This window comes from Battus philenor, unplaced genomic scaffold (genome assembly GCF_028537555.1).
Source record: "Battus philenor isolate CCGP_79_NKW_IND1 unplaced genomic scaffold, ilBatPhil1.0.hap1 SCAF_1, whole genome shotgun sequence".
NCBI classification, from domain to species: domain Eukaryota; kingdom Metazoa; phylum Arthropoda; class Insecta; order Lepidoptera; family Papilionidae; genus Battus; species Battus philenor.
This window is the reverse complement of record NW_027181661.1, coordinates 12,503,656-12,520,604: the sequence shown is the minus strand read 5'-3', so window position 1 is coordinate 12,520,604 and position 16,949 is coordinate 12,503,656. Positions and strand designations below refer to the sequence as shown.

At 31.2% G+C, this 16,949-nt stretch overlaps 1 protein-coding gene across 1 annotated transcript; it reads right to left on the bottom strand.

Annotated features, from left to right (window-relative positions):
• Positions 1–5,557: 5,557 nt before the first annotated feature.
• Positions 5,558–14,402, bottom strand: LOC137919603 (succinate dehydrogenase cytochrome b560 subunit, mitochondrial-like). The gene is made up of 3 exons (XM_068762730.1): positions 14,384–14,402; positions 13,856–14,097; positions 5,558–5,844 (listed from the first exon to the last, which is right to left on the bottom strand). Exons 1-3 carry the CDS (start codon positions 14,395–14,397, stop codon positions 5,558–5,560), a joined length of 543 nt encoding a protein of 180 aa, XP_068618831.1. The 5' UTR covers positions 14,398–14,402.
• Positions 14,403–16,949: the final 2,547 nt, after the last annotated feature.

Below are 16,949 nucleotides of genomic sequence, written 5' to 3'. Positions count from 1 at the left end.
TGAAACAATAAAGTTTTCGTTAAGGTGTACCATACATTTATCTACAGAAATTTTTTACATAATTTACCCTTTAAAGCTTTTACACCTATTACCAATCATCCTGTAGAATTACGTTGGTGATATTGAAAGTTTTAAAGTGTTTAACAAATTATTATGAGTTTGACGAGAACATTGCTATGAGTCAAATTTAAAATATTTTTGGAAAGGAGCTTTTGGGCTAGGGTACCTCATATTTGGATTGTTGAAAAATTTCACCGCATTTATCGGTGCCGTGAAATATAAATAAAATCGACGATGGTACTTCAAAGGCTGTGTTTTATATTATCACTGGTGACGAAACTTGGATATGGTACTGTCATCTCATTCTTTGGTCGGACTGGTGATTAAGATACAATTGTTTCAAAAATAAAAAAAAGTTATGATAAAATGATACAATGCTTGCCAGTTATTTTTGTGAAAACTTTTAAGAACAGTTAACCCGCAGGTTCTCTTTTATTGAGACAATGCGTATGAAGAACTGGATATTTGTCTATGGCAGTCATGGAAATGTATCATCCTTCTTACATTCTCGATTTAATACAATAAAAACATGAAATAATGTGATACCAAAGAACCTATGAAAAGAGATGGCCCACTGCATTTAAGAATAATCTTACACTATACAACTATGCAAAAATTATAAAGACCGCTATTATTAAAAAAAAAAACTATTCACAACAACTTCGTTTAATTTTAGGTATTGTGCAAGCCTTCAGTGACACTTCTCGTATCTTAAATCAACTCTTCTCTCCATTTTGTTTCATTTGACAGAAATTTATCTTGTAAATACTCCAATGATTTCGTATTGAATGATCATTAATACTTAGGAAAACACAATAAAGACGTTCCTTATCAAAAATGTAATTGTTTCAAATAAGAAATATTTTAAAATCAAGTACTTACCTGTAACTTCCTTAAGTTTAAATTCTTCTTAAATTACTCACCAGAAGACAAACGGCAATGAAGAGGATAATTTTGTGTAGTTAATAAAAAGTGTGTCATATGCATATATGTATTTATTTATACCGCTAATTAATGTAGATCAGTTGGTTATCCTTACAACCTCTGGGTCCACGTGCGAGCTCCAGAGAACGCAGTAGCTTTATGTAGTTCACAGTCTAGCGTTATTTTATTTAAAACAAAACTTTCCACTATTATTTCAAATTACCTGTTATCTATGTTTTATTTTTAGTTTTATGTTTATTTACTTTTAAAACATGTTGTATATGAAAATATCTATGAGGTCTTACATATTAATTTTATTGGTAAAAAAATTTAAGTTGCCGTTGATGAAAAAGCATTTTTGCATAGCGTTAATAATATATTTTTACTAGAAAATACCAGTGAATGAGAATATTGAAATAAAATTATTAATTTATGTAATTTCTTTTTATTGTTGTGTACATTTTTTCATAATTTTAGTTATTTTACGATTTTATCGCGTTTTATTAGGTGGTAAGCTGCATTAAGCAAGAAAGATGGCGCACTCGCCGCCTGAAGCTTCTGTAATCAATTAAATTATCGGGCACTTAGGAGACTTCTCGCAGAAGGATCAACAACATCGTGCTAATGAATTGTTACTTTTATTTAACATATATAAAGTTAACTTTTCAGATGTATTTTACAAAAGTTTCTATTGCATGTCAATTTTACGTTGTTTTTGTAAATTAAAAAAATATGAGATTTACCCAAAAATTGGGTAATATTCGCGCATCACAAGTGGCAACATTATTATTAATTTGCGCAACTGCGTTGTAAAGGTTGCAAGGTCAATGGGCGGAGCGTGGTGATGCATGGGAGGAGCTGCTGTTGCGTTGATTGCCCTCTCACCTCATCCTTGCACAGTGGAGACGGGTTGCAGGCCTCCCACCTTCTAGAAAAGTAAATGCCAAAGGTCACTTGCAAGTACGCAGTTGTTTTTGAAACGATCAATACACGTGCGCTTACCTTATTTTACAGCCGTGAGGTCAAATACTAACTGACGACAATTTTACTGACACTAAAACAAAGGTTTTCCTTTGACATAGGTGGAATAATCATTAACGGTCATGAGTTATGCGTACTCTAATTAGCTCCACGTATTTTTAATTCATTTTAGGAACGGTTGGAGTAAACTTTTTGCAATATTAAAAATTTTCTTTCACACACGACTAAGTTGTTTATTTTCGTTAATGGTATTTTTGGTCCTTTAATTATCGAATCCCAAATTTGAAAAATAGCTGTGAAACATGGTACCTTGCTTCGGGCCTCACTGACAAGCTTTCAGACGTCCAACATCACGTCGGTCGGTCACGGAGAATGCTGATTAAAATTTACCTAGATCAAATCAGGATCAGAGCAATCTGGCCTCAGGTCATAGAGCGCACATTACGAATGGCCGCCGGGGCATTTAGATTCTGTTCATGGTTTCGGGATCGGCAAGTGCAGCGAAGGGCAACCTCTTCTATTTGCCAGTCCATTGAGCTATATGCTGTACTTTCGTTTATCTAAGGGTCACCTAATTCCTAATACGATCTCATAGAAAATTAACGTGTATAGCACTATTTACGGCCTTCGAGCGACTGAACTAATAAGGCCTAAAGTAAGGTTTTGAGCTTAATTTGTGAAAACTGTATGTAAATTAAAAATTAACCGTGTCCTCATGCTGCTCATTCATTTCCTTTAACTTCTCGTAAATTTTTACCAATGATATAAAAACGTTATCAATTTATTTTTTTCTACGTAATAAATGAATTATCACAAAAAAATATAAACTTTGTAGGATTAAATAATTCGACGTCTGAGTGAAAGCGTAAAGTCAAATCTTTGTAGACAAAGGTCATTTAAATTTAAAGAAGCGTTGGAATAAATGTATCACTGTAAATACATTCGTCTCTTGTTCACTTTGATAAATTTATACGACTTTCGAAATAAAACATTTCTCTCACCTTTTTATAGACCTCTTTCTTGTCTTTTTATTGCCTTTACTGTTAGTCATTTAAATTGTAAAAAATAACTAAAGCAATGAAACGTAACTATAAATAATAATTTTAAACGTCTAGGTAACCACTTTTTCATTATGTTTCGTAACATCACATACAGTACACATACAATAACATTCACAACAGACATCACTAATGTGAAATAATTTTAAAAGTTTATTAAGTCTAGAATTAATATTAACGTTTTGAAGCTATGATAATGAACATCCCTTCCAATTATTACATTCAACTAAAATTCAAAAGCCGAATAGATTTCACCGACGATTTTCTGACTGACCACCCAACGACGGTTTTATGGGAGAGCCGTATAGCCAGTCTCATTAAATTAAATGGACAGACTGCAAAAAGCTTGAAAGTTTTGTTTTGTAGATAGCTGGAAGCAAAATTTTACATTACTGATGAGATAAACAAGATAGTGTTACGAATAAAGACAACGAAATCAGAACAAAGGAACGCAACATACATGTTAGGTTGTATTTACATTACTTGATTAAAATATTTTTAATAATTAAGAGATTCTACGTCGAAACTTTACCTGAACCTTGTCTCCATTTTTTTTTAAATAAAATATTACGTACGACAACATTTCCAATTTGGGTTCCTTTTTTTTAGAAAAGATTAAGAATTGAAGCTACCATTTTTTATATAAATGAATTCAAAAAAACACTAGAGTTTATAGTGATATATGTGTTAAACAATTTAAAATGAAGGTAATATTAAGGATGACAAAGTAAAAGTTGTAAATGAAGTAAGTTAACATGCATGTATCTATTAAGTCATTAGTTAAATTATTAAAGAATTAGGATCAAAGTTTATGTTTAATGTTATTTAGCGTTAAACTATCAAAACTTATATGGAAATAATTACGATTATTTATTTACTGCGATAAATTTTTGAAGCAGGAATAGAAAATCAAATATTTCAATTTTATATGTTTTAATGTATTCTTATTAAAAGATTAATTAATTATAGTTTATGTGATTATCATAAATAACAAATGAAAATCAAACAGATTATTTACGTGAATGGTACTGTAAAAGTTTGTTTATAATTATCATCAATATCATATTAAATTCAGCAGAACGACGCCCATTGCTGGAAATAGGCCTTCGTGCGGTCTTCTCTGATCCCGTGTCAAAAGTTTCTAAGCCGGCTTCGCAACCTCTTCCCCACACTCGCCTCCGTCCACATTAGCCCCATCAGTTTCTATTCTAGCCGCAAAGCCTACGATTCATCGGAGCGCTTTCTTGTTATTGCGAAGCATTCGGCCCTCTTCGCCGCTCTTAAAGCGAAATTTGAATAAATTTCTTTCATTGTCTCAACGCTACAATACACACCTCACATCGTGTCCCCGATACGCGCGATACACCGAACACGTACCACACAAATACTTAACACCGGAGGCCCATTCGCTCAATTTAAAAAAAATCGAATCAAATGATATAGTCGTCGGTAAACGTTAGATACAGGCCACTTACAATCAGACCTATAAATTTCTCTAAGAGTGACTTATAGCCAGCTGCGGACGTTCTACATGTAAAATGAAGATGACCCTGACGTTACCGTACGTGAGTGCTGTATGGCGATGATTAACACGACACGAAAGTGATTTAGTATCAAAGTTCAGGAACACGATAGTCGAAACGTATATATCTAATTTTCTGTTTAGGTTTTTAATAATTTCTATACATAATATTTACACTCCTGTTAAGGTTATAAAATAGCAAGGAAACCGACACATATTGACAGAAATAAAGAGAAATCGAAGGAAGGATTGTTGCATTATTGTATAAGCGAAAATTTATTTCGATTCAATGCACTCAAGTGTTGTGAAACGGGAACGGATGTTTATACAACCTAAGCCAGAAAGAAAAATTCAATATATTTGCCAACGATGAAATATCATTTTTGAACCGTTCCGGCAAAATGTTTCAACAGGTATTCACATTTAAATTTGATAACAGAGCTCTGTGTTATGAAGAATTGGATAGTCTTGTGATAACTTAATTTACAAACATTTAAATTGACAACATAACCTCCCTTGAATTTATGAAAAGTAAATGATACGAATTCGAAACTTAATTAAACAAATTTCTAATAAATTTGCGGCCTCTGAAATTAAAGAAACTAATTGACTTAATAACCTTGTAAATACGTCTACGTTTGTAGAAAACATTTTGCATTGGAACTAATTTTAAGTGTGGATTTGTTACAATTTTTAAATTAAATTTATCAAGAAAACACTTTGCCTGCTTTCTTTGTGGGATGTTCTTTAATACAGACTCATAGCAAAATAGAAAATATAATGTCCGTGTTATTATAACTTCCAGTAAAACGGGTTTTCATTTAACCTTAAAAAAATATTTGAACACGCAGAAAAATTGAAAACAAAAATCTATTTATTAAAAATGAAAGATCATGTTAAACGTCATAATTTTATTTGAAAAAAACTAGTACAAATAATAACAACGTTACCATTTTATTTACTGTTAATTAATTAAATTACCATTGCTGACATTAATTGGTTGAAGAATAATTTATAAAAATGCAAATAGAACAGTAAAAACAGCAGTTAAAATAAAACTCTTTTTAGCAGTTTCAAAAACGTCTGTCAACGCCAACCATTTCCCAGCATTCCAGGCGCAATATCGTATTCCATTAAAGTAATGGTAAACAAACGGTGCTCCTAAAATGATCTTAATCAGGAATATAACTAGTCTTGATAAGTCCAAACTTTGGATCATGGAAACGTAGGAATCGATCCCATTAGGTAAAAACAAGGTGCCGAAAGCTAGAAGCAGCGTGTAGGACAGGACGATTACCCCTGAAAACATATGAATTATTATTCCTACAGATTTGTCATTACAATAATTATACACACAAGTAATGTAATTTGCTTTCAATCGGAAAGAAATAATGCACAGAAATTTGTAAAGATAATTTGTTTGTTTGCCTTTTGCAAAATCAGCTTCAATTACGAATTATGGTACCGTAGTTGTCATGGTTGGACATAATGCTGGCGCCTGTATTGTGTGACTTTCGACAGTCTCCATGTCGCCAGGGCGAGAGACAAAATTTCAATACCTATTATGAGTTTCATTTGCCCTTTGGCGGGAGCGTAAAAGTAAAACAAGTTCACCTGAAGTATGTGACATATAGTAAATTAATATGTTGCTTATCCAAAATACAAAGTTTTGGCACACACCTCTCCAAAACACATTTTACAGTTTAGTAGATAAAAAATTGTGATTTACGATTATGAAAACCCAGTTGTTTATAACATAATCTCAGGTTAATAAATCGTCAGGATATATATAGTTAGACACGTGAACATGATTAAACATATGGCTAGCTGAAGCCAAAATTATATAACTGTATAATAAAAACATGTTCCTTTGAGAGCAGACGTCGCGACAGACATTCTAATCTGACCTTTATAATATTACGAAAATATTTGGTTATAGGTTTAAAAGCATTAAAGGTTAAGTACAGGTCATTTGCTGTCAATTTATGTATGATCAATGATTTCAGGAATAATAAACAGCGTAACGATAATGTAACAGCAAAAAGCGTTTTCAAAATTTGGATTGCTTCAAATTTTAATTAATAATTATTTATTATCTGTTACCGCAGACTAGAAGAGATTGATCTGTTGCATTCCAACAAAAAAAATACATAGTCAACTTTATAAGGGGTAATTGCAAAAAGGTTTAAATGCTTTAAAACTTTTTGTTGAAAATTTACCTATGCATTCACTCCTTTAAAACTTTTGTATATAAAACATCTTGTATATGATGGTCATTATAAAATTCATTAAACGATATATTATATTACACGTGAATTCTGTTTGACGTATGTATGTATGTATAATAACATTTTGTAATTATATTTAAAAAGTTTGTTATAATGTATATTAATACCATCAAATCTGTACCTTTTGCATTAATACGATAAAGTTTAACTGTTTCGGCTTTCTAGTAAATTATCAACGTCTTATTCCACCGGAACACTGCTGAATCATTGCGAGTCCACTTTTAGACTTAATTTAATTCTAGTTTGCATCAAATATTCTTTTTATGACGTTACACAAAGGATCATTGTAAAGAATTTTTCGTGAATAACTATATAATTAAATGAATGTCAATAGTGATATGGCTAAGGTGTGGTAAAACAGACATTGTGAACGTCACAATGCCAAAAAACAGTTATTGCTATATGATATTGATGTATAAAAATGTGTTGACCTGAAAAGTAATTCAGACACGGATTTGGCAGTTATTAACGATAAGATCAGAACATAACGAGATAGACAGTCTTAGTTCTGAGATTTTTAGATATAAAGGTAGTAAAAAAGATCAAATTATTTCCAATAGGATATGACCATCATCGTAATTACCTCAAGATAGAATATAAAACTTTGTTTTAACATGAAATATAAATTTTAAAGACGAATCAATAACTTGAGCAGAGTCCAATCAAAGTCAAATCTAAGCTTTCGTAATGATTTGGCGAGAAATTCATAACTTCACTGGATCACATCGGTAATAAAATCAATTTGAATTCGTAAGAACATATCACCATTAATCGACCTAAGAACATTTGCAAAACTTAATAATTTATTAACATTCACTTTTATTTCACTCGGATATATTCAGCGATAATAATGTGCTATATGAATTAAAGTATATCTGGAAACTATAAAATTTACAGCTTTGCATGGGTGAGGCGGAACTAAATCAAACTCCTATTATAACTGTTAAAAGAACTAACGATACAGCCAATTGTTGAAATCTAAATTTACGTTATCAGAATAGAAGTGAAAATTTTATATGATTTTGTTCATGTGCATTCCTTCTCTAAACGATAGAAAATTCATAAATCCTTACTCTACTATTTCGTTGTGATTATGATAGATCATGGCGGTTGGCGGTCCTAATTGGCGTATTACGGTAATCTAACCCTCTCGCTACATCGATACCCGCCTCTACGCAAAATGGGAAATACCTGTTGAACTAATTATTGATATTTCATTCTATTAAAATACGTAGCACACGCGTTACCTAAAAAGACTATAAATATTCTATAGATATTTTGAAATCGTGGATCAAACATCAATTTAGATAGTTTGGTTTTGTTCCCGATACTTCTTTGTGTTGCTTACATGATTTGGATATTTCTGCCGTTTGCAATAGCTCAAACTAAAAATTCAAACATTTGTCGCAGTTGCAATATTTCGAAATCCAATCAAGATTTATTTTACAATCAACTTTAAAGCCAATTTTATAGGTTACTCTTTTTGAATATCGAATTAAATTTATTTACTCTGTCAACACTACTATTAAAATCAAAGTGCAGACCGCTTATTTATTAACAAACATATCTGCGCTATAGACTTGACTTCTATAAACATATGGTTTTGTATTTTAAAAAAGCTAGTATGTGTGCCAAAACGAAAACAAAACCCAGACTGGATTTCTCAAGAATTATTTATAAATTTTCAATTTGGATAGAAAATCCTCTGCAACAGAGAAGGTCCTTCATAGCCTTTCGAACTAACACCTACGCGGCAATGTGTGCATTTTTTATAACTAGTTAAATTCCTTCGTATTCTGAACTACCGAATAGATTGCCCCCGGGATTTTTATAAAATGTTTTTACACAGATACCGAATGTTATCATTGAAGGATCGACGATCGATCCTGCAGCAAGCACGCGTTCTAGATCTCTCTTTTTTTATCAACTGCTAATAAAAATATCGGTAAACGTGCACCCTTATACAGGATGTGTGACCTCCGTAATTCATATATTAGTGATATTGATATATTCTCGTGCTCTCTCGTATCTTTTGAAAGACAATTTCATTCGAAATTATTGAATATACGCAATACAATTTAAACTTCATTGGAACGTGGCGGGGCTTGCTGTGACTCGTAATTATCACTGTGTTCTGCAGAATGCGCTGGATCTTTGATCCCCGTTTGGTAATGTTTTTTTTTTGTTTTGTTATTGTTGGACTTTGATTCTATAAATGTTCTTAGTGAGATAGTTATAAGGTAACAATTGTAACTAATTTTATATTTCTAAATTTGTACTTTCTTACTGCCTTTTGTTACTGTTTATCTCCAATAAAGTAAAAAAGAAAAAAATAGTGCTTTCCAACAATTTTCGTTCGATTCTTCAGCTTCTATATGAAACTAATATATTAAACTATCTAAACTTTAATGAATCACAAAAGAATTCTGAAATTAGGTTTACTGTTTGTTGTTTTGTCGAAATTTGTTTAAACACGAAGAACTATAATAACGACTTTTCGTTTTTTGACCTTAGTATCGTTAATATAGTTTTATTTAACATACCAGCTAGTCGTAGCCGTTTTTTAATACGGTAATCCACTCTACAAGACAGGTTACTGGCTTAAAGTATTATTTTATAATTCTTAGTGTTTTTGTACATAGGAACAGATTTACCCAATTTATTTTTTGTTAATGGATATGGACTGGGTACATTTCCCACTATTAGGAGAAATCAAATGTGTGTTTTTATTAAAAATGTAGAAAACGTTCTCGATTCTTTGTAGTGTGGCAAAATTATTCAAAAAATTATTTATCACGTAATTTATTTTATCATGAGAAGTTTAAACTTGAACATTACAGTTTCGTCAAAAGTCTACCAGGAACAAAATTTTATTTGCCATCATTTCAGTCGTATGACGACCTAAATTCTGATATTAGATCTTACAAATTTAACATACATTGATTAAATAAATTAGTTGTATATGTATTTAATTTGTTAAAATAATAAATAATATTAATAATAAATGTAATATAATTTTTAATATTAACATCAAAGGGTATCATTAATTTGGTTTCAATTATATATTAGCAACCGAATTGAAACTGGCGAGTAATGAATTTATAATCTGATTGACATTTTTGGCTACGTCTGGCGTCCTCCGTGGCTATCGATATCGGGTCCATTGTACATTATTTATATAAACTATTAAGAAATGTTCTTACTACAACAGACATTTATTATACAATGATAATGATCTCAAAACCTTTAGAACCACCAAATCTGTTTATTGTTATTTCCCGCACGATTTTGCAAGGCAAATAAACCTTTGTAATAAAAATTAAGTAATTTAAAATTGGTAAATGTTTTCTACAGTCACAAATAATAATTAAAAAACAAAGATTTATTACATATACTACGAAAAACTAATTAAGGAGACCTGTATTTAATTTAGCTCCTGAATTAAAATGTTGTCATATTGTTCAAACCATTCTTTTGAGGGCATTATCAAACTAAACGTGAGAAAACCTGTCGATATCGATATATCTTCAATTCCTTAATATGCATATAGAAAGAATAATACTTAAGATAATGTAAATAGAATATTGAAAAATACGACGAAAATTTTTATGAACCCAGCAATATAGTCCGTCCTCAAGGTATTAAAATTGAAGTTGACACGATCGCTGCTCTAAGTCCATAAGCTAATAAACAATACAATAATTTTGATTAATCAAAATTGATAATATAGCTACATTGTTCCACGGACGATAATTAGTTTATCCGCTCTGGTTGATTTTGATGGTGAACAAATTGTTGCGCCGCTGTTGATGTTACAAAAATGCGTGTGAACAGGCGCCTCTGCATAGACTTATTAAAATATAATAAACATTTCACTTTGTTGTACTACAGCAGTAGACGACTGAGACTTAATTGTATGTCGTAGGTTCGATTCCTGAGATGCAATCATGTATAATTCACACTTTGTGTATTAATTAAATGGGATTTGCCACTGCTCACAAGTTTCCAGAGGATGGTCAGCAGTGTACTTTGCATACCCTTATTACCACTGCGATTTCCAACTATTGTCAAGTGTCCAACTTTTCAATAACTCTCCCACGGAATCCTAGAGTGAGCAAACTATGTTTTAAAAGTAATCCAAGATAACGTTGTGGGCATTAATTTAACCCTAAGACAAATAAGTGAATTTTCTGAAAATATTTTTATATTCCTAAACCATTGTTATCGTCACTGGCACAAAAAAATCATTTAAAAATGCATTTTATGCATTTTTTTTAAACACTTTTTGCGACTACAGCATGACATAATATCATTCGAAAAAAAAAAACTAATTATATATGTTAAAAAATAAAAATCGTATTCATAAATATAAGTACCAATTTATTTGTAAACAATGTTTTAGTGCCAATGAGAATATTTAAGGGCCGACTACACAGAGATCGATAGAGTGGAGTAAAAACAAACAAAACGCGCAGGTAGCTTTATTAATTTTTGAAGGTTCACCCTCACCGCCCGTTGTCTAGACTACACACCCTGCAAAAGAAAAAAATCCGGATTCGCGTTCGGATTATCTCGCCATTTATTTGTTTCTTTTGTACTTTCGTTTGGTGTGTACCGGGACGTCTGTTAGTATTTAGAGCATTGATCGATTTGATTTAAATGTTATAATAATAAACACAAACCCAGTGTCTGTACAACACGATACTTGTAACAAAGATTAGCTATCGCGCTAACTAAACAAGAATAGACATAATCATTTCATTTTACTAATTTATATACAATTTAAATAAATATGGTAATAAAATTAAACTGATATATAAACCAGAGAGAGCTCGCAACCACGGGCGAAATCTTTTACGAAACACGTGTACTATAAATAGCTGGTAAACTTAAATATTGGGCAACCTGTTGCCGTGCACTGTAAGGAAAAGTCCTTACAGTGCACGGCAAAACTTGTAAAGACAAATTATAAATATTTTAAGTCGGTTAAACGAGGCGGCATGATTATTTATTGTAACTTAGGTTTTGCTCTAGGCAATACATAGTTATTATACATGGTGGGATTTAGATAAATTTTTTGAAGGACGATCTTCCAAAGAGAAACTTAGCTACATGTTTCCTTTATCTTCTGAGCTGTTTTCTAGAGGAATATAATATTTATTATTGTAATACAGTACAGAGTGCATTTCTTTTTAATCAGGTACTGATATTCGCAATTACCGTTCGCTCTGAAGGAGAAGTGCAAACAAGCGCTTTAGAAAATTGTAATTTGTTCGCAGTACTAACAAACAAATTATCGTGAAAAACGATGATCAATAATAAGTTACCTGGTATTATAAAATCACAATTACAATTCGTGATAAATGTTTTAATTTGTTTAATAAAAATATTCTCATGTAGATAGAATAATCAAAATTGTTATATAAATTGTATTTAGTCATGGCATAAAACATTTGAAATATAGATAATTAGTCACACAGGCATTAAGATCTTGCGGAAATAGCATTTGCATTCTGATCTAATGCGAGGAATTTGCGGCAACATATAAGTATTCCATATACATTGTGTACAGCGTAATGTTGTTCTATGTACAACCGAAATAATCCCAGAGGACGTACTTTATTTAGACCGTCTATGAAATCAAATGTGATTGGCGACTAAACGGAGTTTCTGATTTATTTAGATAGTTGGCACTGGCGAAATATTTTACTAATATAAAACCTGTGTCATAAAATTTTTAATTTTTGTATGACTTGGAATATTAAAATCTCATTTAAATACCAAGCCATTTTGAACGTTTGTTATAGTGTTCATCATATAATTTTACCAGTTTATTTTATTTTATTAAAATTCTAACAACTAAAACAATGTATATTTTTAGTAATTAAAGGCATAATATATTGCTGCTTCCGCTATATAGGAGTAGTCGTGCTACATAGCGAAAGTAGCTAGCTGTATATTAGTTCTTATCTTACTTAGGATGGACTTCCGTGGTAATTTTTTTTCGACAGATCAATCGGCACACTAAAATGTGTTGTACAAATCGTGTGCGTTGGATGTTTGAGCAAAATTACTGTACTTTTTTGGAAATTCAATATATAATATTAATTTCGAAATCTGAAGCTTCTGAATTATTTGCGCTTGAGTTTATAATGCTTCAAGAAGTAATATTCTTCCAATTTGCATAAAAGTAGAATAATAGAGAATGCTCCAGTCATTTCAAAGAGAACAAAGAAAATATAATGATACCTTAAATGCAATGTCGACAGCGACAAATTGTAGCGAGCAATGAAACAAATTCACGGTGTAAACAAAATTTCTAAAAATTTTCCTTGGCCTTTGATTTTTGTCAAAGTTGGACAATGCCTCGAAACTCGTCTATGTTACGTCTTTTAAATAAGTTATAAAAATTAATAACCTTTTATTCTATATGGTTCTTTTCCTTATGCGGGTCTGTTATGTTACAACATATTTTTTGATTTCAATAAAATAATATAATATGCATTTGGTTAAGGTTAAATTTTAATGCATGTAGTACATGTTGCGCGAAGTATAAAGTCAATCGCAGAAAGACAAATTTTCTCACAATCATGAACTGAATAAAAATATTCTGTAAAGTATTTCACGTCTACGTAGCGGCCACCGGTGCGGAAATTACTGCCGCTTCCATTCCGCAATAGTAAGGAAAGAGATTTGAGATAAAAATGTTCTTATAGATAACCGTTAAGTAAATATAAAAATATATTGAAACTCAAAAAATTTCAAATAACTTTTATCAGTTTGTGTATTTATTTTGTGGGTAAATTTAGATGTTAAAGCAAATTCCGATGTTTTGTTATTATAATATTAGTTATTAATAATTAATAAAGTAAGATGTAATTCAAAAATGTATGATGCAAAAATGTTATGCAAGTAATACCGGCTGCATGAAACCGAGGCTCACGAACTGAGACGCTATGAGGCCAAATAAATTTCGTAGAATCTTTATTTGGACATAATAATTGAAAAAACTTGGTGCTTACCTGTAATGCGCTGTACAATAGATGTCATTGCGGGTAAAGTAGGCGCGTAAATTGTAAGATGGGGTGACATTGGTCTGTTCAGGTCCATATTCTTTATGTCGTGCTGTTTCCATGGCGGTGGGCAATAGGGCCTATATCTTATAGAATGCTTGCTTTTACCCCCAGCCTTCCCGCCGCCGGCGCCGCATTTCGTTGCATAGGCCGTCAACAGTTGAAGGCACGGCGAAACTTGATAAAGAACGCTGTAAATTGGAAAAATAACATTTTAGGAGAGGACATTAATTGATCCAAAAAAGTTGATTCAATTATTTTAGCCGCGTGTCTTTGAAATTGCTTATATATATTATTCAATTAAAATTCAAATTAATACGTAGTCCTCCTTATTACGATTATCTTTGCATCATTAGTGGCATTTTAATGTAAGGATTTTCGTAAAATATTTTATACATTATAATATTCATTAGGCATTGATGTATAACTCATATTCGTTACTAAATAATAATTTAAAAAGAAATTATTGAATTTTACTTTTTACTTATCATTTTAAGGTTCACTAAACTAGTTAATTACACATACACTCGTTTTAAACAAGTTTTCATATATATAAGAAACAAACATATTTTTTTCTTATTCAATTCTAACTTTCACAGCGTCTTTTAGAAACTTATGTATATCTATTGATGATAGAATTTTTCATCTAGTCCGAAATAAACGTTCACGCTTATTGTCAAGTAGTAATGAATAGTCGTCATTATTATTTTAATTCTTAATTACATTTTCAATTTCTAAATGTTGTACTTATAAGAGTTAATTGTGTTTGTACTTATAAGAGTTAATTGTCATTACACACTAATTTTACTTTCTTGTTAATAAAAAATGAATCGTTTATGTTTTATAACTACTTAGGTAATATGGATTTCACTATTATATTTCTTTGCACGTTCCTTTGGGAAAATAGTGATTTTTAATCTAACACAATTTTTAAAAATATAAAACGTATCCCCAAAATAAACTATATGTCGCATGTAGTTTTTCTACGGTGCCAAAAAAACTATAAGTAAAGTATAAGTACACTTTTAAGTAAAGTCAGGTGTATGACGTTCTAGAAGTAAACACAACGTGCATAAAAATTAAAATAGAGATTAAATTATGTTGTTATTACCAAACAAACAATATGCAAAGTAGTAATTATTCCTAGCTTTTTTATGAGGCCATTTTAACTTTAAAATTTCTATTAATTTAACCGTGTTATTATAAATTTCACACATGCGCCACGTCCGTGAGTAGTGAGTGACCATAATTAACTCACCGTGCCGGCAAGTCGAAAGTCATGCTGTTATCTACACGGTTATTGGAACGAGGCACAGCAAAATTAAGTTTCATTAGGAAATAAGGGCTGTCAATGTTGCCATTTAATAATTTGCGTCTATTTTCGATACAAATTATTTGAAAATGAACAAGTCCATCCTCGTAAACATGTAATCAGTTTCTGAAATCACATGAACCTTTTCTGGATTTTCTTCAATCTTTGAATACGTATGGTATGTAATATGTAATAGTTTCAAACAGATCGTACATAACGTTTAAAAAGGTCAACATCGATCTTGGCATTCTTAAAAAATATCGTTTGTTTTAAAATTTAGAAGTGCTCTTTTTTTTTGTTATCAATTGCGTCCTTTATTAAACCTTGCGTCCTTTATTGTGACGTTATTTACTCCCCTTATATTATAACAGCCCACTCATTGACGTAACGGCTCCTACGTCATATTCGGTCTTAACTACGCATCCAGTAATTCTAAATATAAAAATGAATTATGTACTGGTACCTTCTCTGAAGCGAGGCTTAAGTTCTAACGGCTAAAGAACTATAAAACAAACCTTTATACATAAAACAAATTCATCTTAGTTACTCGTTTATAGCTCAAGAACGGCAGGACAAATTTTAAAATTCACCATTAAAAAAGCGCCAGTTAAAACATCAGTTTAGCAGTGTAAAAAATTAACTTAATAATTGTGTGAATTTGAAAATCCTAAATCGTAGTTCGCTGGGACGGCCTAGTATAAATATAAAGTAAAGCATAAAACCATACGCGTTTTAATAAAAAAAATCTGTAAAAATGTAACATACTAGCCTTGGACAACAATACACATTTCATCACCAAGCTTACACAGGAGATTGAATTTAAAAAAGTGGGTTTCAGTAGATCTATTAAATAATTTATATCAAACCAAATCAACGTGTAAGCGGAATTTGTTCAGCGTTAGTTTTAGACGCACATCCATAATGATGATATACTAATCGCATTGAATTTTTTGCACTTTACGTTCGCTATCTATTACTGATTGCATTTGCCCAGCAATAGAGTACTATAAAACAGACAACGTAAAACTTTTTATTCTTGTATCGTCGATATCGGAGTGGAGTGCTTTTAAAGAAGTAATATAATCCTATTGGAATTTTTTTATCGTTGATATTTACAGAAACCTGCTTTATACCGCTTAAGAATTAAATAATGTTCGTAAAAAAAACTAATATTATGTATTTATTTAAACTACTTTTTCTTGCAAACTATTCAATAAGCGCAATAGTTTACTTAAGTTGTTGTCTACAAAAGATTACATATAAAACATGAGAGTATCGATTTTACATTACTACATTTATCACAAAGTGGTTAAGAAAATGTAATTAAATTATTGGGTTTTTGTACTTCAGCACTACTCCGGAAACAATAAATTACGTCTACTATATTAAAAATAATTGTACATGATACGTCTGTAACTTTGACAAAACTAAAACTATTGGACTGTGTAAGCTTGAGAGGCGGCATATTTTTTAATTCTGCTTCTTGTGTATTATTTATTGTAGTATTGTAAATCAGAGACTTATCGATTTCAATAATGCAGCGATTCGTATACACAAAATAAATAAAAACTCCTTCGGAATTGGTACTCCGAAGCCAAAAAAAAATGATGCCTCTGTACAACCCGTGCAACGTTAAAGGGGCATCAGGCAGCGAGCGTATAGAGGAATCCTATTCACGGGGCTCCGGTTCTCCCGAATATTGCACTGAAATTCAAATCCTTACTACATCCA